The sequence below is a fragment of the Terrapene carolina genome, unplaced genomic scaffold (genome assembly GCF_002925995.2).
Source record: "Terrapene carolina triunguis isolate 2854851 unplaced genomic scaffold, T_m_triunguis-2.0 Scaffold782, whole genome shotgun sequence".
NCBI classification, from domain to species: domain Eukaryota; kingdom Metazoa; phylum Chordata; order Testudines; family Emydidae; genus Terrapene; species Terrapene triunguis.
In genome coordinates, this window is record NW_020665133.1 from 555169 (window position 1) to 579224 (window position 24056).

Genomic DNA, 24056 nt, shown 5'->3' on the forward strand with positions numbered 1-24056 from the left:
AGTGTCACCTCATTCTCACCTTGTGGGACTGGTTAAAGGGAAACGTGATCACACACTGCACATGTGCATCCGTGGTAAGGGTCCCCTCAAACCTCCCCAGACTAACCGATCAGCCTGGGCATTGTACGTGAGCACTGCCTTCCTGTGCACTCTTCCAGGGTAGGACAGCCTGAAATGGACAAGTCCTACTGGAGAGTGAGTCCCATTGCTTTAGTCCAAAGCCTGCCCTCCCTTCTCATCCCATTTGGAGAAAACAGGCTGCTTAGTCTCTATACCATTCCCAAGCACCGAACTCTCCAAATCCTCTCTTCGATTTTGGGGTTGGGCAAGGGCAGTGTCATAGGCAGGTCTGAACTGAGCTCCCATTCCTTGCTTCTGCCTGACCCGTCCATTCCACTGTTCCTCTGTACAGAGCAATCCAGGGAAGGGGAACTTCTAATGCTAGTGCCGTGAGATGATTGAATGGAGCCAGAGCATGAAGCCAACAGCTAGGCTCAGCATTTCTGGCTCTGCCGCAGAGTCACGTGTCTCCATGGAGCAAACACTTGTCCAGATCCCATTGCAAAGGGCTGGTAGATGATTGATAAGCCCAGGGTCTCTGCTGGGGAGGGCTCACTGGGCTTAGGCAGAAGCCAGTTCCCATCTGCAGTGCCCCAGAACATGTGACACTTCCCCTCAAGCTGACAAGAGGCTCTGGCCTGCGTTCCATGAATAACAGAGGGCTGCCAGCGCCTCTTGCTGAACATCGGTGGCAGGGCTAAGGCTGGGGGGAGCAAGTCTGTTCCTGGGGTGGGGGCTCCCTGTAAAATCCCAGCACTGGGGCCCCTCACTGCTCTGCTTCTGGTTTTGCAGCCTTCTGTCAGGTGTGTGTAGAGTTGGGGGTGGGTGGGGAATGCGAGTCATTATCACCAAGACTTCCCTGCTGCCCATGGTGTTAACCAGGATTCTCTGTCTCCTGGCATGCCGAGACTCCCTCCTGGGCCTGTTCCCACCCCGCCCTTCTCAGGTGCTCTGGAGAAACTGCTCAGCAGCACACCCCAGGCACCTGGACCCCTCACTTCTGCTTCTCCCTGCTCTTCCTTCCCGGTGGGCCCTCCAGACACACCGCTTTGGCACGTTGCTCCGGCTTCACCTTCTCCCTGCTGTCCATCGCTTCCTACCTTGTCAGACTTTGCCCACCAGGCATTTGATCCAGAGCCTCTTCCTGTCTCTCACTGCCCCCAGAAAGGATCAGGACGGGTGACCCGGGGAGAGGTTCTCATTCTGCAGATACCGCTTGAACACTAGAGTTAAAGTAACAAGTGAAACTGGCAAGACTTCATCAGCGGCGATCCTGAAAAGGGAGGTTGGGCTGTTCCCAAGGGCAGGTGCAGAGAAGAAGGGGCTCTCCACTGGCAGGGACAGGGTGGGAAGGAGAAGGGATTGCTCAGCGGGCCTCAGCGCCTGGCAGGGGGTGATTCTGAACTGGCTCCTGGTCTGAATGGGGAAGACGCGGGGCCGCAAGTGGGGAAGGAGACAGGACCGCGCTCTGTGCGGAAGAGGATGGCTGGCAGAGCTATGCACAGGCTGGAGTGGAGAGCTGGGACTCCGAGAGCCTCACTGTGGGGGGCAGTGGGCTGAGGTTAGAGGAGGTGAAGGCCTAGCTTTGAGCTGGCAGCACTGCTGAGGGATGGCGCGAGCAGGCGGCGCTGGTGCTGGGAGACGTGGGAAGGCAGTGCAGAGTTAGTGGCTGCCCACCAGTGTAGGGCCCAGTGTGGTATGGAAACAGCAGGACTCTGGACGTTACTTGTGCTTAAAATCCTGCCTGCCAAAACCAGTTCAGCCCTCAAGCCTGAGGCACAGTATCTGTGAAGCCTGGGATGCTGCAGCTCTGGCCTCGGCTCTTCCCATCCCTGGCACAAAGGGCTGCGGTGAATGAGCATCCAGGTGAGCTTTCGTGGCCTAAAAATCTCAGGCATCTTGGCTGGGCTGCCATCCCCTCATGGCTGGGTTCAGCTCCCAGATTTGCGTCCTCGTTCCCTGCGCTGCAGGGCTTGCACCTGGGCCTTGTTCCCACTGTCCCCGTGGGCAGCCTTGTGCATGGGAGAGGGGAGCGGAGCTTGGCGGTGACTGTACAGCTGCACGGGCGCTGCCGAGCTGAGTAGAAGCCAGTGCACAGGTAATCCCTCAGCCTCTAGCTGTCTGTGCAGTGGGATAGCTGACCCAAAGATGTTCTTGCTCCCAGCTCTGCTTCCTCCTTGCCTGTGAAACCAGTGGGAAGGGGACTGTGGCTTTAAAAGAAGCCGTCAGCGTTTCAGAGATGCCTGCTGCTCTGGGCGCTGTGCACAGTGCTTCCTGTTAGTGTGAAGGCCCTGCGCTGCCCAGGGCCTTGCTCTGCTCGGGAGTTGTTTGTTCAGGCTGATTGTGTTGGAAGCTGCCCTGGTGCGTAGACCAGGAAGTGCTGTGTTTCCAGGAACACGGTTCTCGCCTGGGGTGGGGGCTAGCACGTGCAGTTACTGCCCATTGTTGAGGAGTCTCAGCCATGCTGCCTTAAGCCAAAGCAGCTTCTGCTAGGCCAGATGTGACTGGTCAGTAGCTCAGCGGCAAAACAGAACGGCGGGTGACAGATCACTGCAGTTCTTAGAGCAAGAGCAAACAAGCCCAGTTCCAGCTCGTTCTGGTGACAATCTGCCTCCTGAGCTTTCCTGACGGGGGGTTGGGATAGCTCAGAGGTTTGAGCATTGGCCTGCTAAACCCAGGGTTGTGAGTTCAATCCTTGAGGGGGCCATTTAGGGAACTGGGGTAAAAATCTGTCTGGGGATTGGTCCTGCTTTGAGCAGGGGGTTGGACTATATACCTCCTGAGGTCCCTTCCAACCCTGATAGTCTATGATTCTATGGCAGCTGATCAGAGCGTGGCCCATCAGGGAGTAGAAGCAGAGCCGATGGGGATGCAGCTGGAGCACAGCCAGCTGAGGATTGCAGGACTGTGCTTTCCTCTTGTCTGGGATCTGGGCAGCCTGCTGGGTACTGTCCCATAGCGCATCTCTCAGAACGCTCCAAGGGGTCAGTGGTCAACTTCTGTGCCTCAGTTTCCCTACTTGTACTGACTTGCCCAAGGTGTCACAAGTCAATGGCAGAGCAAGGTCTAGAACCCTGTATGGGATGAGAGGTTTCTGATTATACAGAGGGGTCACTGGGTTCGGATTCTTCCTCTCACATAGCTGACTGTACCCCTCCAGTCCCCCCTGTACCAGTGGGGCTGTGGGTGGGGCTGCGATTCCAGCATTAGCTGCCTTTCCCCCTACTGGAGATGTCCCCCTGCCTGGCCAGTGGCGCATTGGGGTCTTTGGTAGAGGAGGTGTCTGCTGGGCTGATCAGCACAGCCTCAAACAGCTGGACTCCTGACGGAAGCAGCTGCTACAAAGTGACTGGGCCATGCTGAGAGGTGCCCCCGCCTGGGCCATAGCCCAGGGTTGCGCTCCCCCTGCCGCCACCCCCGTCTCCTCCTAATCTCGCTGTTGTGTACAGAGAAGCTGTTTCTAGCATCATTAAGTGTCAAGATCTGAGTGGCAGCTCAGGGTTTTGGTGAGTAAGTCCTGGCTGGGAGCCGTGGGTGCTTCTAGGGCACTGGAGAGGCTGACAGGTCAGCTTTGGTAGCCCTAGTGGCAGATGTGTGGCAGGTTCCCGGCCAGACTATGTACTGTGGGAGGGCTGCGTAAGGAAACCTCAGGGCGTCTTCCTGCGTTGCCAGAGCTGCCTCCATGTGGCAGGGCTTGGACAGGGCGACTGGAGCAGCCCCACTGCGATCCACTGACGGCCACTTCCTTGATCCGAAGGGACCCCTGGGACCCTCTGACCTAACACATGCTGAGAACTGCCCTGAACGAATTCCTGTCTGACCTGGAGTGTCTGTTGGAGACACTTCCGACGCCGGTTTAAAAACTGCCCACGATGGAGAATCCACCACGTCCGTTGGTGGATCGTTGCAGTGGTTAGTTACTCTTGCTGTTAAAAATTTGTGCCTTATTTTCCCGTCTGAATTTGTCTAGCTTCAGCTTCCAGCCATTGGATCGTGTTATTCCTTCCTCTGCTAGCCTGCGGAGCCCACTGTCCAATATCTGTTCCCCATGTAGGGACTTAGACTGATCACGTCACCCCTTACCCTTCTCTAAGCTAAACGCAGAGCTCCTGGGATCTGTTGCTCTAAGGCGTTTTCTAACCCTGCAATCATTCTCAAGCTCTAAATTCATCTGGCTGAATAGCCCATTGGGCAGTGGTCTCTGCCTCAGCCTGTTTCCTGGCAGCCAGAGAGCTCTACTGATTCTCCCCTTCGTGGGGAGGCAGGCAGCTGCCTCGTGATTTGGACTTTGGTCCCAACTGAACACGTGCATCCAAAAACTACTGCAGGTTGTGGACGTTTGACACAGTTGGCAGCTGCGGCGGCTGCTGCTACCCCTCAGGCCTGGCCCGGCCTGTGGGTAGCAGGGGGTGTGGCAGCTGGTTAGATTGGAATGCACTGGCAGTGCTGGCATGGGAAGGTATCTGTCACTGCTCTTGCCTGGCTCCAGCCACTGCCATTATACTGCAGCCTTGACTTAGCCAAAGGATGTTCTGATGGAAACGCTCCCTTGTTCCTCTTGCACAGAGCTACTGAGAGTTGTCTGGCTCCTACAAGATGGTCCAGCTTAGCAGAGTCCTTTTTGATACACCATGCCCAGTTAACCTGTGGAATTCACTGCCACAAGATGTGGCCAAGAGCTTAGTAGATTCAGACATTTATTGGGGCAAGTGTCCGATCCTTATCTACTATTGCAGTACACAGAGTAAGAGAGAGAAGCCCTCATTCCAACTACTAACTGATGGAGGTTGGGAACAAACTTCCTGGGGTGACAGGTTATTCCTGAACTGCCAGCTGGTGGGTTTTTGCACCTGCATCTGAAGTAGCTGGAGCTGTCTGCTGTGAGACAGGGTATTGGCCTAGATGGGTCTCAGGTCTGATGTGCTGTGGCAATTCCTAGGCTCCTAAGAAAGGGTCACTGGGGCCCTCCACCTCCTGGCTGCGAAGGTCAGCATTGTGGTGGGAAGCCAGCTCGCACTGCTGTCATGGGGGGAGTGGGGCTGATCATTTGAGCTCACTCAAACACTATGTTGGTTTGGATGCACCAAAGCTATAGTAGAGTCAAGCTTCCCCTCCCCCAGTGGGGGAGACGCCTCCTGCAACACTGCTGCCTCTCCTCCCTGGAACGTGCCACCTCGTGCCCAGCAGCCTAGCCCTGGCTCAGCACCAGGGCTGCAAGGAGGAAGCAGCTTCCATATGTCTGGCTGCCTTCCACTCTTCCTCTGTGTGCAGGCACTCAGCTGTTCTCTGGCATTGCAGATCTTGTATGAAGGCTGCGAGGATCAGTGCGCCCCAGGAGCCGGGAAGGGCTCTGTTTTGTTTCATAATACAAATCCCCAGCCTAGTCTGTGTTATGGCTGAGTCCTGGGGAGGGCTGATCCTGATCTAGACCCTGCTTTGTCTTGCTGCTGACGTGGACTGTGAAACTGCAGCCATCCCCAGCTCTGGCTGCTGTCTCTGAACCTTTAAACTTCCCCTGCGCTGCCCAGAGGCAGCCGCCCCTCCCCGGAGCTGCAGGGAGCAGTTGAGGTTGAGGAGTTTGCATATTTGCATGGTTCCCTTGAAATCATTAAGGAAGCCCTGGTGGCTCCATTCTGCCGGTGAATGGCCTGAATTGAATTCCTGGGGTTTCCTGTTAGCTTTGCTCAGGGAGCAGGGAAGTGGCTCGTTATCCGCCCTGACACTTCCCCCCATGGACGCTCCCAAAATGCAGATTCCAGATCCCCACCTCCTGGACTAAGAGGGCTGGAGCAGCTCTTTAGCCACAGCTCAGCTGGCTGCAAAAACAAAACTGCAACACAATCTTGTTCCTGGCGTGAAATGGCAGCTCCCTCGGATTGCCTGGGCTTGCAGCAGCCAGGTCCCTCTCCCAAAGCTGAGGCCGCATTCAGGAGCAGGGCTGGGGGGACAGAAGAGCCACCAAAGCAGTTGCAAGCCCTCAACCCCTGCAGGCAGCCTGGCATCTCTCCTGGCACCCTGGGGCTGCCGCCCCCAAGATCCCAGCATGGAGCTGGGCTGATCATTCGCACAATGTGAGTGTTCCTAATGTGAACTGGTTCCTGGTGCTGCAGGAATTTTCCTGTGAGCTTCCCGAGCAACTCGAAGCCTTGACTGCAGCTGCCCCAAGCTGTGAGTTTGATCCCCAGTCTGAGTGTTGGTGCAGGAGGGCGGGAGTGCTCTGGTTCTCCGTGTGCCTGAGGGTCACCCCATAGCGTGCTCCGAGCTGTACAGTGCCAGTGTTGGCAAGATGCCATAGTGCCGGCCAGCATTGTCTCTGCATGCCCGTCCCATTGCCTCTGTCAGGTGCTAGCCCAGCCTGGCCAGAACTTGGAGCCGGATGTAAACACAAGCCTGTGGTGCTTCCCACAGAGCTGGGGAGCCAGCCTCGGCCTCTGCGCCAAATTGCCTTCTGCTGCTCTCCAGTCGCCCTGCAGTGTGCCTCACTCGCTGTCCTGCAGTGCTCTGTTCAATCAGCTGCTGCCTCTCGCCCAGAAGTGGCTGCTCTTTGGGTGAAGCAAGTCTGTGAGCATCTAGCTAGTGAATCGCTCTGGGGTGCCAGTTGCTGGATGCATGTTAGATTGCTGCTCTCCTATCTGTGGCTAGCCCCCACATTCATATCTGCCCTGCTGGGTTTCAGTGCCTGTCCCCCTTTGCCTTTCAGATCCGGCTGCGCTGCCAGAAGGGGATCCCGCCCTCCCTGCGGGGCCGGGCATGGCAGTACCTCTCAGGGGGCAAGGTCAAGCTGGAACAGAACACTGGCAGGTTTGATGTAAGCAGTTCTCGTTTTCTCCTCTTCCTGTATGATCTGCAGTTCCCCAGAGGTTAGCGCTGCTGGTGCTGACTGCAAAATGAGCCCAAAGGACGCGCCCATGTGGGACGCTGCTGGCATCTAGGGAGGCCACCCGAACTGGGATGACCTGCCCGTCGCCTGCAGCACCAGGTCATAGCAGCTCTCGCTTCCACATTGCCCTTCGCACCACTGGGACTGGATCTCCCTCCAGCACCCACGTGTGCTGCCCAGAGTGTTAGCAATTCACGGTACAAACTACCCGCTCTGGGCCTTTGCACGGGTTCCCCTGACTTATCTGAGCTTTTGTTACAAGACCAAAACGGTCCCAGCCTGTCTGGTGTTGGTCTGTCCCTGGGGCTGAGGTGAGGGGCTTGGGGGCCAGTCTGAGTGGTGATATTTTGACTGGCTTGATCTCCCCGGCTCCAATCCTGCCCTTTTGGTATCATCCATCGCTGCTCGCCCAGCTGCTGCTGTGCAGGGCTGAAAAGCTGCATCGATCTCCTGTTTTAAACCCCTGGTGGCCGTGATCCTATATCCGGCAGACACTAACCCCACCAGCTGCAGTGTGAGTGTCCCATCTTGTATCGGTGCAGCGGTCGGTTCCCCCTTCCCTGCTAACACTCTTGGGTAAGAATGCAGAATGCACATGCCTGACCTCACCGAGGTGAATGGCTCTGTGGCAGCTCCATAGTTCAGTATTAAATGTTGGGTATAGACACGTGTGGCTACAGTCGAGACAGGTACCGAGGCTAGTGCCAGTATAGCAGTAGCAATGGGGTAGACGCTGTAGAATAGTGTCTGTTTCCGATTAGGTGGCCGACTGCCCCTCCTTTCCCAGAGCTTTCTGCACTCTCTTCCCCCCCACCCCCCCCCATGGCCCGAAACACAAAGGGGCAATCCCAAAATCAGGGCTTCGTAGTGCTAGTGCCTTGTGGCCATCGCCCCGATCCCACCCCATTGCCCCAGCCTTCCCCAGACATAATGTCCTACAGGCACCTCCAGCAACTGCTGCCCTGGCATCAGTAAAGCTAGGGGTTGCTTAGCACGTGCAGCTGGACACAAGGAGAGCCAGCGCAAACTAGATCTATTTTTAGTACCGTCGCCCATAGCAGCCCCAGTTGTGGCCCAGGACTGTGCCAGGTGCTGTACAGACACTGCTCCGAGGAGCCCTGCCTCAAAGAACTCAGTGCGACTAGCCACCCACAAGTGCTCCCTGGCACTCCCTCTATGCAGTGAATGTTGCTAGGGAGAAGGGGCTAACTGGCAAACAAGCCCCTCCCCTTCGGAGAAGAGGTGGGGGAGGAGGATTTTTGGTCTCCCCGCCGCCCTTTGCTGGGAACTACTGAAGCAAACCTGAAAGCCAGGGCTCTTCTTCCCCCCCACTTCCCCATAATGCCAGCTGCCCTCCTGCTGGGCTGGGCTAATCCCTGGGTATGGATCACTTAACCCTGATCAGCCGGTGATAAACACATTCCAGGGGGATTAGCACAAGAAACCTGAATTGAATGGAGTGAAACAAAGAGGTCAGAGCTGCTCTAAATGAAATCCACACTGCAGCTGTGTCTGCTACAGAGATTACCTGTTGGGGAGCAACTGAGCGCGTTCAGCTGCCAGTCTGTGCTGGGTGACTCTTGTAGTGTGGACAGGTGGGTGCTACCGTAGAAGATGAGACTGATCCCTCTAGGTCAGGGCTGAGGCCCCCATTTGAGGCTGGGGGGCAGGAGGGGGCACTTGCTGTGTGCTGTACTTGGGCTGAGGCTAGCTAGGACTTCATCCTCCACTCCCTTTCACCAGCTCAGAAGAGCAAGTGCTGGATCTAGGTGTAGCTGTGGCTCCTGTGGCCACCTGCTTTGACAGGACAGATGAGCTCCAGCCAGCCTTGCGAAGAGGCCTTCTGTCAAGTTTCCTGCTGCTGGCCTCCTCCAATTCACCAGATTGGTGGCTCTGTTGGGGAAGCTCTCGCCTGTCACTAGAGAGTGGCAGCTGATCTGATGACAAGGGGAGAAGTATGTCAGCAGTAGGGATGCTGGTAGTGGGGGCCCGGGGGCTGATGAGAGCAGAGGAGCTCCCAAGTGGAGCGGATGCAACCTGAGCTGGCTGTCCCAGACTGGCCACGCAGGGCAGTTCTTGTTTATGGCTCACCTGCTTGGAGCCATTCCCACAGCCCTTGGAGTCACAGCCCTTGACTTGCCAGGGCTTGCGTGTGGGACATGGCCCGAAGGAAGAGCTGACACCACAGCTGGGAGTGAGAAATGCCAAACCTCACCTCCTCATGGATTCAGGTTTCCATAGCCGCCGTCTGACTCAGCCTCTGTCACCCACCCGTAGGGGCTGCAGGGAAGGGACCCAGGTGTCTGAGGTGTGGGGGAGTGAATGTGGATCTGAAACCTTGTCCCATCCCAGCTGATAAGGGCTAGGGGGAGTCCCTTGGATTGTGCAGCTGGAATCTCTTCTCTCGTGGCTCCCCACGCAGGTGCAGGGCAAGGCACTTGGGGTTCTTGTCCTCTGACCCTGTTTTGGGATGATCTAGGGAGACAGAAGCTGCTTCACCATAAGTGGGAGCTCATTCAGGCCGTGCTGTGAGCAGTGACTGCAGGGCGCCAGGAGCCTCTCCCTGCTGGGGTTGCACTCGAAGTTTCTGAACAGGCGGCCACCAAATAATGTGGTATTGCTGGCTGGGGCTGAGAGGAGCCATTGACCGTAGGTCCTGGTGCGTGCACAGGCTGCCCCGGTTCATACTGCCGCTGGCGGGTCGTAGCTGCACTAAGATTAGGGCTGGCAGAATTGAGTTTTTAACGTTGTATGATTTTATGGATATCGGTGTTTGGTTTTGAGCATCTTTTTCAATGTTTATTGATTTTTAAATTTCACAGTTGCAGGGAATTATGGGAGCGTTTGACAGTTTAGTGACAGGCACTGAGATTCAGAAAGTTAAATTTTATAAACGGTTAAAACACACATTGTATATTTTGACATGTGATGTTGACAAAGTAAATACCCTTGATCAAGAGATCACACCTGTTTGCACTATTCATTTGTAACAAGCCTCATTCAAAAGTCAAAATCGCTGGGTTTTTACTCTGGTCTCAAACAGTGTTTTTCTTACTTGCCTAGCTGTAAATTTCATCATCATCCATGGAAATGTTTTTCATCGGTTTCATCCTTCCAAGCCGAACTAAGACCTCGCTGAGAGGTGAACATGATGTTTGAGGCCAGTGTGTGGTGAGCTACCCCAGCATACTGTGGTTACTCATGTGCTCTCTTCTTCCTAGGAGCTGGATCTCTCGCCAGGGGACCCCAAGTGGCTGGATGTGATTGAGCGGGATCTCCACAGGCAGTTCCCATTCCATGAAATGTTTGTGTCTCGGGGAGGACACGGGTAAGAGCTCCCACTCTCTGCCGTGTGACTTGGTTGTTTGCAGCATCCATAGGGCCTGGTAGCTGAGGCTCTGGGCTGAGCCAGGTTACCTGCAGATCAGCTCAGTAGAGTCTTGTTTACTCCCTTCTCCAATGTCGCATCTGCCTCTAGCAGCCAGCCCACCCTGGTGCTCAGACCCAGCAGTAATGGACATGGGCGGAGAGTTTAGGTGGGTCGGCTCCCTCTGTTGCTCATCACCTGTTGCTGGCTGTCTAGCTCCATGTTGGCACTCATTCTTTGTGCAGGTCGCACTAGAGCCCCTTGACGGGCCTGGGGAAGGGTCTTGCGAGAGGGACGCTATGGGGTGGGAGGACGTGGACACGTGATCAAACAGCAGAGGGAGGGGGAGCTGGCTATTCACACGAAGCATGGAGTGAAAGGGAGATGTGTATGTAGCAATGTTAGAGGCCTCTCCGGGTTACCTGGTAACCAGGCATGTCCTGAGCTGTGTCCCTCTGTGCGGATAGCTGCAGGCCTGGGCACGTCGGCCAATAGAGCGTGACTGAGTAGCTGGCTGAGTCGTCTCCCATGCTGTGAGTGCTGCACGCGCCAGCCCAGGTCTCCATCACACCAGTGCCAGGCTCCCAGTGCAAGGCAGATTCTCCCTCTCCCATCTGGAGAGGGAGTCGGAGGCTGGTTGTAAGCCCCTTGATGAAACATGACTAACCTTGTTGAAGGGCTCCAGGTCTGAGAGGATGACGGGGCTAACAGCCTTGTACGCACCCAGTGAGAACAAGACACCAGAGCTCCCTGGGGAGTGTTGCTGATGAGATCAGAGCCTCCGTCTGGTTATCTGCATTGCAGTAGTGCCTGCATGGCCCTGTTGTGTGTGTGCGTAAGAGCCCCGTCCAAAGAGTTTAATCTTAGTGGGGAAATGCCAGGCCCCGGTGAGGTGACTGCCGTAAGCAGCAGTCCTTGCACTCCAGCTGCCTGTCTGGTGCAGGACGTTACAGGTGTCAGGGCTTGGGCAGGTTCTGAGAAGAGTGGTGGAGCAGAACCCAGTGCAGAGCCTCGTTGGGCTGTGATCTGCTGTGCCTGGAAGGCTCTGTGCCACAGCCAACTCGAACTGCATTGGCCTGTGTCCTGCCCTCCTGGTACAGGAACCATGCTGAGATGGGCTGGAGTCATCTGGCTGGGCGAACTCAGGCCCTCAGCAGCATGGAACTGCTAAACTAGTGCCTGGTGTCCGACTGAATGAAAAGTGATTTTTGTACTGAGGTCGGCGTCTACTTGATTTGCTGCTGTGGACTGGGAGGTGTCCCCATGCAGGGCCCCAACCAGTGTTTGCCTCTGGCTCCTGGGACTCTAGTGGTGAGGTTCTAAGTAGATCTCTGTGTTCCCGGTACTGTGTGACTGCCCACCTATAGGTGCTGGGGCCTGGTGCCCTTCTGGGGCTCGAGAGCCTAAAGGTGGGAGATCAGACACCACCCTCACGTGCCTCCTGTCCATGTCCTTGCTCCCCGTTGCTCAGTGGGTGCTGTTTCTCTGCAGGCAGCAAGACTTGTTCCGGGTGCTGAAGGCCTACACGCTGTACCGGCCGGAGGAGGGATACTGCCAGGCCCAGGCTCCCGTCGCAGCAGTGCTGCTCATGCATATGCCTGTGGAGGTACTGACTGCACACCACCTCGGACAGGACCATTGGGGCCGGGGGAGGGCTCTGACCCAGACACACCCCCCACCCGCCCACCCACCTCTGGCCCAGATCATGGCCCATCCCCCTGCCTTGTTGGTACCGGTTCCACCTGGATTGGCCCTTGCACTGGGAAGAGCCCAGTTAGCTTCCTGGAGGTGGTCGAGGAGGCTGGGGGTGGAGCAGCTGTGAGGGAGTGAGGAGGGGTCCCTGCTTTCTTTCTGTCCCACGGATGATCTGCCCCTGCCTGCAGTGATCTCGGATCCCGGGGAGGGCATCTTCTAGCACAACAGAGCTGGCCCTCCTTGCGTGCTCCCTGCACAGATTGTCCCGAGGGCTGGTTTGGGCTGGTGTCCGGTGTAATGGCGGTTAGCAATGCTCCAGCGGGATCTGACCCGTGCTAAGGAGAGGGAATCTCTAGTCCTCTAGGGAGACTCCCAGTCCTCCAGCTAGGGGGTTGGGAAGGGACCAAGGACTCGGCTGTGTTTGGAGACTGCAGGGCTGACACTCCCCAAGGAGGAGAGGCAGGGCAAGGGGCCGTGGCAGCAAACCCCAGCGAGTGGGGCCTTTCCTGGAGTGCTGGTTGTGCCTAGAAGTAGGAGTTGCAGGGGAAAGGATCTCTCGTAATGGGGGATTATCCTCATTTTCAGCCCAAGGGGTGGAGTAGCCGCCTAGGGGGTTCGCCAGGGACTGCAGGACCCTGTGCCGGCAGGGGATGGGCTGTTGGGTCTCCCCAACTTTTGATTGTGGTGGAGGAGCTGCTGTAGCTGCCTTGTCTCAATTCTCAGCGGGTGGAAACCCAAACACGTCTGGCCCCTGCAGACAACCTTGCTCACATGTGGATTGGCCTCCAGCCAGCCAGCCAGGGGCACTAGCGAGAGGAGGTTATCTCACTGGGTGCTGGCTGTAGAGCCTCTCCTCTCCCCAGTAATGTGTGCCAGGGCTGGCTGGTGCCTGCTCAGGCTAAGCTAAGGAGGCAGCGTGTAGGGCGTGTTCCTTTCTCCGCAGAAAGGACCCGCCCCCCATCCCTCCTGCTTGTTAAGCGGGCGGCCTGGGCAGTGTTCAGTCAGACGGGCAGACAGACAGCCAACTGCCCCTTGCACTGGGCTGCCGCATCCCCCAAAAGGTATCGGAAGTGCCGTGTGCTCCAGGCCCTGGAGGGTATGGAGTCAGCCTAGGGAAACACTAAAGCAGGCATCCCACTGGCATTGGTTCTGGCTTATGCTCTGCCACGTCTCCCCCCTCCTGAGAATGCCAGGGACTTTGTCTGCCCTTCCGGGGGATGGGGCTTCCCTGCGCCCGAGACATCGTAACTGCCAGGGCTGCCTGCCGTGGGGATTCCCGCCCCCGCTCTGGGTTATGGCAGTGTGGCATAATGGCTAATGTGCTGGCCTGGGACTCAGACCTGGGTTCTGTGCCCAGCTCTGCTGCTGGGTGACCTTGGGCAAGACCTTTCCCCTCCCTGTGCCTGTTTCCCCATCTGTAGAATGGGGATAGTGAGCCTGACCTCCGTGAGGCGCTGGGGATCGGCTGGTAATGAGCGCTAGCGGAGAGCTGGGATTAATAAACTCCTCCTGGAGCGCAGCCACGTTTGTGTCTGGGCTGCACAGCACGGGGCACGGTCTCGAACTTCCTGGGGCTCTGTCCCCTGAGCCCTTCCCATCTCAGACACGGGTCCCCGCCACCAGCACTGACCAGCCTGGCTTTCTGGTGTGCTCAACCTGGGCTCCCACTGATGGGTAGGAGCTGGGTGCCCAGCCCTCTGAAAATCGGGAATGAGGTGCCTCTGGGCAGGCCTGGGAAAGGGATGGTCAGGGCCCAGGAGGAAGCTTGCTGCATGGCCGCAGGGAAGGGGGCAGGCCCTTTGGGTGCAGGCTGGCCCTGCTTTTAGGCACAGCAGTACCGCTACACAGAAGCAGGATGCCCATAGGGCTGCGTTTCCCCTTGCTGGGCCCCGTGGCTTGGAAGGAGCAGCACTGGCAAGTGGGGGGCCTGGGGCTGCACTGACAGCAGTGAGCGCATGGAGGGCATCTCCAGCAGGGCTGCAGCGCATGCCACCCTGTCCTGCACTGACGGCCTGTTCCCTCCTGCAGCAAGCCTTCTGGTGCCTGGTGCAGATCTGCGAGAAGTACCTCCCCGGCTACTACAGCGAGAAGCTGGTGAGTGAGGGTGGGTGGGAGGGAGAGGTCCCTCTGACACCTCTGAGCCTGCCCCCCAGAAAGCAGCTGGTAGCTTCCTGGGTCAGTAGTAGGAGGACAGTTGGCTTCCTCTGCCTGCGATAGTCACCAGGGGCTGCAGGTGGACACGGTCTACCAGAGCAGAGCCCGGAGAGGGTCGAGTGTGGAGGCTCTGTAGCAAAGGGCCTGTTGGGCCACCTGCTCCAGAGGGAGGGTAGCCGCAGGGTTAGGCCCTGGGCTGGGAGACGGGGGTTCAGTCCCCAGCTCTGCGGGACTGTGTTGCTGGGCCCTGGGGATGCTGCTTCCTTGGCCCTGCCTCGCTAGGCTGGGTGCAGAGGCTGTTCTGCACCTGGCCCAATGGGTTCCTGACCTCATGGGCACCTCGGGTGCTGCTGAGCTACGTGTCGGGTTAGTCCAGAAAGGGCCTGTCCTGGATAGATCAGAGAGGCAGGTGGATGCTCCAGCCTTCCAAAAGCAGCTCTGTGGCTAGGCCGGGAGCAGCTGCTCCATGCCCATCACAGGGATGTCTAGAGCATCCATGGGGAGCTGCTTTGGGTTTCTTTCCATGGCCCATCAGAAGCCTGTGGCTTACAATGTCCAGCCTGGGGCAGTGACTGCACATTGGGGAGGTGGCTCATGCTGGGGGGGGGGGGGGGGGAGCCGAGTCCCGTGAGCTGACCCTGTGCTTGCAGTAGCTGATCTGTGTGTACAGTCGCAGCAGAGTGTGAATCCCGCTCACATACTGAGATCTTTATCTGACACAGCAAAAGGCTCTGTTCACAGGCTCCATTTCTCCCCCTCCCCAAACAGAAGTCCTGCCAGTCCCCTCCCACCGCAAGTGGCCCTGGGCACCTCACTTAGACTGCATTGCCACTGTGGGCAGGGCCACTGGCTTGCACCAGACCCTCTTAGCAAGGACTGGCTCATCCTCTGGAGTACAAACCACTTCTCTCCCCCCCTCCCTTCCCATTCTGCAGTATCTGCTCCCACTAGGAGGGCAGCGTGTTCCCATAATGCATCGGGAGTGGGTCACTCCGAGGAGGGGGGGGGAGGGAGTTGCAGGGGGACTGGGGTTTCCCAGTGTGTTTCTGCACTGGTAGGACATGTCTCTGGCTTGGCAGCCCTGGAGACTGAGCTCCAGCAGCCATGCAGAGTGGACTAGGAAGGACGACCATGAACTGGGACTCTGTGGCTCTGGGTCCAATTTCTGGCTCTGCCAGATGCCTGCCGACCTTAGCAAGTCGCTCACCCCCTGCCTCTGTTCCCTCCTGTACAATGGGGGTGATGCTGACCCAGCTGCAGGGCATATGTGAACCTGGACCAGTGGTTCTCAAACGTCTTGGCAGCCCCTTTCACACAGCAAGCCTCTGAGTGCGTCCGCCCCCCCTTCTAAATTAAAAACTCATTTTTATATTTAACACTATTTTACATGCTAAACTTATAACCTTGTTGTTTAAACTGAATTTACCTTTTCTCACCACTTTTAAATCAAAACTAAAATACATTTTTATTGAATTGTTATAAGCAAAAATTATTTTTTTAACTAGTTACTGTTTTAATACTGGAGGGACGCAAAGAAACTTTGTTAGTATCACTTTTCCCAGCAGACTTAGCGCCCCATTGCCACCCTTACTTCTGTGCTGCTGCTGCTGGCACGCTGCCTTCACAGCTGTTCACACCTTCCTCTTGGCACATGGGGTCAGCCCCAAATACCCAGCCTCTGCCTCAGCAGCCTGTCAGGATCCCAGCTGGAGAGGGTGAGAAATGCAAAGCCCAGTAACTTGGAGCATGGTAGCACCACTGTAGCCAGCCGGGAGTTGGTGCAGTTGGCCCTGCCTCTCCTGTTGGGTTGTCGCTGGCGGACGGCAGCTGTTTGGCTGTTTCTTGGTGACCATAAGTGTGTGGATGGCGGGTGGGCACTGTTTTGGGGGGATGGCCCATCCCTGGTCCTCCCCAGCAGCGCCTCTCCCCTCCCGTAATCTGCCGCTCTCCCTGCAGGAGGCCATCCAGCTGGATGGGGAGATCCTCTTCTCACTGCTGCACAGATTCGCACCCATGGCTTACAAGCACTTGAGCAAGCAGAAGATCGACCCCATCCTGTACATGACGGAGTGGTTCATGTGCGCCTTCTCCAGGACCCTGCCGTGGAGCTCCGTGCTGCGTGTCTGGGACATGTTCTTCTGTGAAGGTAGCACATGGGTCCCCCGCTGCTCTGTGCTCAGACTGGGACCTAGCTTGGGGACATCTGGGGGACTTGCCAGCCTGGCCCCCAGTTCAGCTGTCTGCACCGAGGGGAGCCATGTTCTCATGGCCCCGACGTAGAATTCTAACCCATGGGGCCTGGTTCTATTCCTGCCTCTGCCACTGGCTGCCTCTCTGCCTCAGTTTCCCCATCTGTAACCAAGTACTCAGAGATCTTTGGCTACAGAAGTGGAAATGATCAAACCAACACACCTGCTCAGCTTGCCTGTGCTGGCAGGTAACAGTGCAGTGGGAGCTGCTTTCTGTCAGGTTCAGCTGGGCCACAGCAGCTCTTTGGTCTCACTCCTGGAAGGACAGGAGTCTCTGTGCGTCTCAGGAACAAACTGGATTGGCCGTTTAACATGGGGATACAGATCACTAGTGCTGGGCGTCTCCCCATGCTGAACAGGGCCAGGGCAGGAGCAGTATCCCACGTACTCCATCTACCAGCATCCCAGGCCCTTCCCGTCCCCATGACACTGAGGATCTTTGTTCCAAAGGGCTGGGCTCTCACCTTCCCCTTGCTTCTTCCCCCATCACCCTGAGCACTGGGGAGCAGAGGGGTCCCTCCTCGGCGTCCCTGGAGCTGGTACTGTGGCCTGGCTGAGCTGTCTTGGGAACTCATCCCTGCCGGGGCTGGCTCATCGGTGGGGCTGCTTGGGAGCTCCGGCTTGTTCTGGCCACATCCCCCAGCCCTGGTGCTCACGGGCAGCTGTGGAGAGCCATCTTTCTGGAAGCAGTGACCCCGAGTCTGGCCGCTGGGTAGGAGATGCAGGGCCCCTCGCCCTCAAAGGGCTCCCCAGGGAGGCTGAGATGAGCATTCACCACGGTCAGGGTCTGACTGGGCCCAATCCTTGGGTAAAAGGTTGGGGTTGCATGGCCTCCCTCAAGTGTCTGCACTGGGCAGTGATGTAGGGTGACCAGACGTCCCGATTTTATCGGGACTGTCCCGATATTTCCTTGTTTGTCCTGCGTCCCGACCAAGGTTAGGTCGGGACCAGGGCCGGCTCCAGGCACCAGCCCACCAAGCATATGCGGCGCCTGGAGGGGGGCGGCGCGGCGAGGCGGGGCGCTCCGGCCCAAGAGCGGGGCCCCGGCCGGGCTCACCGCCCTCCCCCCCAGCGCTCTGGCCGGTCGGGGAGAGCGGGGCCCCGGCCGGGCTCGCCGCCCTCCCCCCCGGCGCTCTGGCCGGTCGGGGAGAGCAGGGCCCCGGCCGGGCTCGCCGCCCTCCCCTGCCACGCTGGGGGGGGGGCGGCGGGTGGCTTTTTTGCCTAGGGCGGCAAAAAAGCCAGAGCCGGCCCTGGTTGGGACACTGGACAAACAAGCAAATACTCCGGAGCCTGGAAGTGCTCGTGCCCCCCCGACTCCGCCCCCTCCTTCCCCCATTGGCTCCCTCCCCGAATCCCCGCCTTTTCCTCAGGCTCGCCATTCCTCCTCCCTCCACAAGCGCTGGAGGGAGGCCCCAGAGACACAGGGGGAGCGCGGGGCCGGGGTGAGTGAGAGTCCGGCCTGGCCCCGAGTGCAGGCAGGACTCAGTCGGGCGGTAGGGAGAGGAGGGGGGCGGCCCGCGGGGCCAGCTGTTCTCCCCCCCTGGGCAGCGGGACTCGGGAGCAGCCGCTGCTGCAGCTCCCACTGCCGCGGGGGGAGGAAGCGGCCATGGCGCTCGGCGGCTGCGGCTCTGGCGCCCGGGCCCGAACCCCCCGAGCCCGGGCCTGCTGTGGGGACCCAGCAACGCGCACGCTGCGCCCAGCCCCTGGCCAGTCGCGTCTGGGCTGGCTGCCCAGCTGGTGCTATCCCGCGGCGGCCCCGGGGCAGAGGCATCGGCAGCCCAGCCCCGTTCGTTCCCCTGCAGGACCCGAGCGGGACGGGGGGGCTGGGGCCTGCTGCCCCCACTCCGGGATATTTGACCTGGGTGATCTGGTCACCCTAGCAGTGATGCATGTCCAAACTCGCTCCACTCCCTCCTGCCCCCTGCTGGCAGCCTGTCTCCCTGCACCAGGTTCACTGTGCTCTCCACACTGCCCCCTCTTCACTTGGAGCCGAAGCTTGAGAATTACGTAGATGGTCGCAAGTCTCCGTCTCCCTCCCTCTGCTGAGGGCTCTAGCTGCGCACCCCCCTCCAGAGAGGGCTCTGAATATGCCCCCTTTGTCTTCACGCTGCTGCTGCTAAGCTGTGCCCCTGGGCTAGGCTTGGGGGGCCCTGACCCTCCTTCGCCTCCGTCGGAGCGACGTCAGTGGAGGGCCCCTCGCCCTGTTAGGACAGGAGGGTGGGGCCTGTGGGGATGGTGGGGCGTTCACGCCTGAGCTGAGTCAATGACCAGTGCCCTCCTGTGGAACACGGGCCAGAGAACTCCCCCGAAGTAACGCCTGTTTGAACTAGAGCAGATTTCGTAGCTACACGTCCAGTCTGGCTGGCAAACATCACCTGCGATGGCGGATCTGCCCCGGGCCTGGATGAGTCGTGCTGGTTCATTATCCTCTGTGTGTACCTACAAAACCTGCCTTATTGCCAAGGAAGGGGCCAGGGCTGCCCCTGTTCGAGGGCATTGGCACTGCAGGAGGGTTCTCAGTCTGTCAGAGCCCAGGAAAACAATCAGCTCTTAGCACCTGCTGGTGCTTTCTGCCTCTGAGTGCTACCTGCTCATTTCTGGAAGGGATGTGCAGCAAGACCGGATTGTGGCCTAGGGTTGGTAGGGAGGTGGGGGGCCATGCTGTGGCTGGGTACAGCTTGGGATGAATGGATCTGAAAGGCAGTCCCCAGCACAGAGGCTGTGGCTGAGCTGTGGTAGCAGTAGAAGATGGGTCAGTCTGAGCTGTGGTTACCCAGCCCTGAGCCTGCCATGAGAGTTACCAGGGCATGATTTGGCCTTGCTCCCCGGGCAGGCTGTCTCTCCTGGCCATGTGTTTCAGTAGGGGTTGGGTGTGTTTTGAGGAGGCAGTGTGGTGCAGTGGATAGAGCACTGGATTGCAAGGAGCGAGGTAGTTTCTGCTCTTGCCTTGCTGTGACCTTGGGCACTTCGTTTCCCCTCACTGTCTCTGGTTCCCCTGGATCCTCTGCCTGCCTTGCCTGTTCAGATCATCAGTTCTCCAGGGCAGGGATTGTCTCTGGCTGTGTCTCATGCCAGCGCTGTGGGGCCCTGATCTCAGCTGGGGTCTCTGCGCAGGCTGGCTTCAGACTGCGTCCAAAGGAGCTACTGGGAGGAGAGCGCTGGCGGGTGTAGAGAAGGCAGCCAAGGAGCCAGTTCTCCGACAAACAGCATTTCAAAGCACACCACTGGGTGGCTACTTCAAGCTGGAGCTAAGTTTGGGGGCAGCTCCAGTGTAACCTCAGCTGGGCCCCGGGGGTGCTTGTCTCTTGCACCTCTGCAGATCAAGGTTCTGAGAAGAGATGATTTTCCTGGCAGCAGTGCCGGGGAAGATGCGTCGGGCACTGGGCTCCAGGCTGCCAAGCGATCTGGTTGATACTTGGGTTAATGTAGCACAGGGCAGGGGAGCCATTGGAAGGACGGTGCTGATCCCGGTGCTGCCTTGCAGCCTACTCTTGGGGGATTGTGTCCATGAAGCAGGTGCTGGTAATTCCTTGTCTCTGGCTGGGACCAGACTGGTGTCGGGTCACAAGCAAGACATTGGTTTGGGACTAAGGGGCCCACACATTGCCCCAAAGGCAAATGGGGCAGCAGGCCGGGTAAATTTTAGGTTTGGGAGTTGGTGGGGGAGAGGAGGGGAGCAGTCATTGGATCTTCCCCTCCTATCTGAGCCTTTGTGTCTCTGGCTCTGAGAAACCTCCCGCCAGCCATTAACCCCAGACTGCCCATTGGAGAGCGTGGGGGCAGCTCCGAGGGTCACTGTCCTAAACTATCACTGTTGCACTCACTGTTCTCTTCAGAGCGTCCCGTCCCAGTATGCCATGCTGCAGCCTGTGGAGTCTATTAGAGGCTGAGGGCTGCTGGCTCCCAGCTGGCCTACATGGGGGTGGGGGTCCCTGTTTTAGGTCACGTACCGATGGGGAAGAGCAGGGCAAAGAACCTTTCCAGTCCCTATGGCTGGAGCGGGCTGGTATGTGGCCGAGCCCTGGGGCTGTGCGGGTGCTAACCGGCTGGTGGCTCTGCTCTTCCAGGGGTGAAGATCCTGTTCCGGGTCGGCCTGGTGCTGCTGAAACACACGCTCGACTCCTCCGAGAAGCTCAAGTCTTGCCAGGGGCAATACGAGACCATGGAGAGGCTGAGGGCGCTGAACCCCAAGATCATGCAAGAGGCCTTCCTGGTGCAGGAGGTGAGGAGATGTCTGTCGGGTCAGAGGTGGGCTCCCAGGCTGCCCTGGCACACGCATGTCCACAGTTGGCAGCTCACCAGCCCTCTCCCCCCTCACAGCGGTGACTGGATGGGAACCAGCTGCACTCAGCATGGCCTGAGCCTTTCATCCAGTGATCAAAGCCCAGCACCGCCTGGCTGGCACTCGGCACTCACATTCCCTCTAATGGAAGTGGGCTGGGGTGTGGAGAGGGCCTAGGGATTGATGGGGGGCTGGGGTCTCTCCCTCCCAGTGCACTTTGCTGCTGCTCTCCCCCCCGTCTGCTGCTTCAGCAGGCGAGGGAGCTCCCTAATGGGGGCAAACAGCCCACCTCCCGCCCTGGCAGATGGGCAGCTCCTGGCTTGGGGGATCTCCCAGTTCCTGGGGACAGTGACTATGCTGCTGCCTCAGGCTGCTCTGTGGCATTTCCCAGGAGGGGCTGTCACTAGCTGAACACTCCCTGGGGTGGGCACTTGGCTCAGAGCCTCCAGCCCTGGGAAAGTAGCTTTGGGGGCCAGATCATCAGCTTCCTGCAGAGCCTCTTCTGGAGGGGCCCTGGGCAGGAGGCAGGGGCCTGCTCAGCATGGGAGAGCCCTGGCTGGGGGAGGGGCCCTGGGCTCTGCTGTGAAGGGCTTTCAGGAACCCCAGACTTAAAAGCAAGTTCAAATCCAAGGGCTACCCCCCCTTTTCCCCCCCCCCAGCATTGAGTGAAGCAGCTGTGTTCAGTGCAGTGCTGCCCTCTGCTGGTGAAGGCTTGGATAACAAGCAGGTCCTCTATCAGGGTACTGCAGGCCTTCCAGAGAAACCATGAACTATGTGGATGCTGGTGCAGGAGCAGCGGAAGGTCCCTAAAAGTGTGTGGGGGGCCACCAGTGCCCGAACTGTGCCCCTGCCCTCATGCTGCCCTTCTCCCTAAGGTCCCGCCCCACCCCACCCATGTCACATGTGGCTGAGACTGCTCCCTGGGGAGACAGCTGTGTTGGCAGCCCCCAGTTCTGGCCTAGCCTGCTGGTTGGCTGGGCAGGGGCCTGATGAGCATGTGCTGTCCCCACAGATCATAGAGCTGCCGGTGACGGAGCGGCACATTGAGCGGGAGCACTTAATCCAGCTGAAAAAGTGGAAGGAGACCCGTGGGGAGCTGCAGTGCAGGTCTCCCCCACGCCTGCATGGCGCCAAAGCCATCAGCGACTCGGAGCCACATTCCCGCAAGGCGCTGGACCCTTCGCCCTCCATTATCCTGGCCCCCGGCCAGGCGCTCCCACCCAAGGGCCGCAAGAACAAGGAGAAGAAACGAGACCAAGGAAAAGTCAAGCCGGCCAATGGCCCCAACCCTGAGGAGAACGGAGCCCAGGCCTTCGTTGAGCCTGGGGCCTCCCCGCATCACCAGTCCAAGGACAGCCTGAGCTCCCGCGAGAGCGAGGACACCTACTTGTAATGGGGTCACAGCACATTCTGACTCCGCGGTGGCAGAGCGCCCAGGGCTGCCACCTCTGTGCCTGAGGGGCCAGCCAGCTGGGCCTAGACTCAGGATTGATTCCCTGCTGCTGCCAAAGTGGGGAGCAGGGTGTGTCTGGGGGCCTCTCACCTGCCACTCTGGGTGCCGGGGGGAGGAGCCTTATCTGTGGGAGTTAAGTTTTTATTTATTGTTTGGCTGCAGCTGATTTGCAGAGCAGAGACCAAGGGAGCCGGGCTGTGCCTGGGGTGACCATTCAGACCTGTAGGCAAAGGGCGGTGATCGTGCGTCTGCCCGAGGTCTGAATGCGTCTTTTCCTTCCATTGGGAGGCTCAAAGCCCTGTTCCCAAGAAAGGTCTGGGGCCTGGCTGGCTGCTCCAACGGGGGCTGGCTGATGTTTGAAATAAGCTGATGAATCGACCTGAGGCAGAGCAGGGGGCAGAATCGATCTCCTCCCAGCCCAGGTGGCTTCTTTCCATGATGAAGTTCCCTCTAAGGATCCCAGCTGCTGTCTTGGCTGGGCCAATCCTCCGTCGCTGAGTGGGTTGGAGGGGTGTGTACCCAGCAGTCGTGGAGGAGCATCCTAGGCTAGCTGCTGCACATGCTTGGCCTGAGCTGTGGAGGAAGAGTTGAGTTGTTCTGTCCTGCCCCAGCCAGTGCTGCAGGAGTGTCTCTGTATTGCCCAACGGGGGTGGCTCTCTTGGCCTGAGCTCGGCGGATTCCAAACTGGCGCTGTATCTGGTGGGGGCGGGGGGCTAAGGAGGAAATGACGTTCCCACCCCACCCTGCTCCTCCATTTCTATAGAGCTGCACCTGAGCATTTATTTTGGACTTTCTCTACTGCAGCGAGCCTATTTATTTGTGTAGCATAACTGTTCAAAAGGAGCCTTGCCAATATATAGGGAAAGGTTAGATCCGCCCCAGTGGGCGCCTGCAAATTCTGGGCAGGATGCAAGGGGCTGGGGACAAGGTCTGCATGAGGCAGGGCTGGCACTGGTTGCTCAGGACCTGGGGGAAAGCGCTGCTTGCAGGGGACTGAGTTGAGCCTGCTGCTTTGGGTTTGCAGGGGCAGCCCTTCCTGGGGCTGTTTGGCAAGGTAAATGAGGCTACCTGGAGCACGCGTTGTCTGATTAAAGCTGGTGCTAGGCCTGGCATCTCAGCCTCGAATGCTGGGAGAGAACAGGTATATTCAGGGATTAATCCAGATGTGGGAGGGCAACAACCACTGCCTCCTAAATGGGGGTGCAGCCTGCAGATCCCAGACTGCAGTCCTCTCTCGATCCAGGAAGTCTCTGGCATATTGCATTAGTCATTGCAGGTTGCACTTCCACACTGAAGAGGGCAGTGTGAGCTGATTCTGGTGCAGCCTCGGGTGGACTGAAGTTGGGGAACCCCAGATATTGATGGCAAAGGTGAAAGGGAAGGAGGGTCTATTTTCCAGCTTGCATCATTAATGAATCCGGGGGCGAGGGGTCTGTTAGGAATCCTTCCCTCTTCTTCTTCACTCAGTCTTAGCTTCTCTGCAGACTGCCCCCTGGGGGTGGAAGGGATCTGACTGGAGGGGCTTCTCCTTGCCCCTCCCAACAATGTTGGACAACGTGCCCTTGTGGGTGAGACTCTGTAAAATAAATCAGTGAATGAAGTTGCAATGTTTTTGTACAGAGAATCAATAAAGCAGATTGTGTAAAGAAGGCATGTGCTGCTGGGAGTGGGGTTCTCTGCCTCCCTCGAGTAAGGAGCCTGGGGTCCAGTCCATCCCCCACCTTGGGATCCAGGGGCATTAATTCACCTGGCCCAGCGACTGCTTTCACTTCAGCTTCGTAAGAGTTCAAACAACTGGCCACGACTTCTCTGCATAAAGCCCTTCCTTAAGCCCCAGCAGGATGAACTTGTTTCAAGTCTTGGGTACTTACCCCCTGGTGCAACAATTCACTAGTGTATGTCAGAGCCCAGCAGGG

At 58.2% G+C, this 24056-nt stretch overlaps 1 protein-coding gene across 1 annotated transcript in view; it reads left to right on the forward strand.

The window, feature by feature from the left end:
- Nucleotides 1-22863, forward strand: part of TBC1D10A (TBC1 domain family member 10A) — a 40950-nt gene extending 18087 nt beyond the window's left edge. Inside the window, exons 3-9 of the mRNA XM_026660453.2 lie at nt 6761-6868; nt 10162-10268; nt 11799-11913; nt 14031-14096; nt 16113-16302; nt 20473-20627; nt 21700-22863. Of these exons, the coding sequence (XP_026516238.1) occupies nt 6761-6868; nt 10162-10268; nt 11799-11913; nt 14031-14096; nt 16113-16302; nt 20473-20627; nt 21700-22080 (1122 nt within the window). The 3' untranslated portion in view covers nt 22081-22863. The remainder of the gene's footprint in view (nt 1-6760; nt 6869-10161; nt 10269-11798; nt 11914-14030; nt 14097-16112; nt 16303-20472; nt 20628-21699) is intronic.
- Nucleotides 22864-24056: the final 1193 nt, after the last annotated feature.